Source organism: Penaeus monodon, chromosome 21 (assembly GCF_015228065.2).
Source record: "Penaeus monodon isolate SGIC_2016 chromosome 21, NSTDA_Pmon_1, whole genome shotgun sequence".
In the NCBI taxonomy this organism is placed as follows: Eukaryota; Metazoa; Arthropoda; class Malacostraca; order Decapoda; family Penaeidae; genus Penaeus; species Penaeus monodon.
The window spans coordinates 4,597,509-4,597,771 of record NC_051406.1 but is presented as its reverse complement, the minus strand read 5'-3'; the positions used below and the strand labels follow the sequence as shown (position 1 = coordinate 4,597,771).

General features: G+C 34.6%; 1 protein-coding gene across 1 annotated transcript in view; it reads right to left on the bottom strand.

Annotated features, from left to right (window-relative positions):
- Window positions 1-200, bottom strand: part of LOC119586136 (cubilin-like) — a 5,012-nt gene extending 4,812 nt beyond the window's left edge. Inside the window, exon 1 of the mRNA XM_037934828.1 lies at window positions 155-200. Within this exon, the coding sequence (XP_037790756.1) occupies window positions 155-188 (34 nt within the window). The 5' untranslated portion in view covers window positions 189-200. The remainder of the gene's footprint in view (window positions 1-154) is intronic.
- Window positions 201-263: the final 63 nt, after the last annotated feature.

Genomic DNA, 263 nt, shown 5'->3' with positions numbered 1-263 from the left:
CTACGCATTGCCTCGCGATGGTTGACATCAAAACAGACAAATTAAGAAATAGGTAATAATAAAGATCAATAAAGTGAACGGAATATGCCACACATTTTGAAATGGTTACACATAGATTTATAAAATATATCGTGTACGGTTTCGAAAGACCAACCTGAAGCAGCATCGACTTCGTTGTAAAACGCCATTGCCTGAGGAATATAGATGATAAATGGATAATCGATAGAAAATAACAGCTGACTCTATAACGGTTTATTTATTTC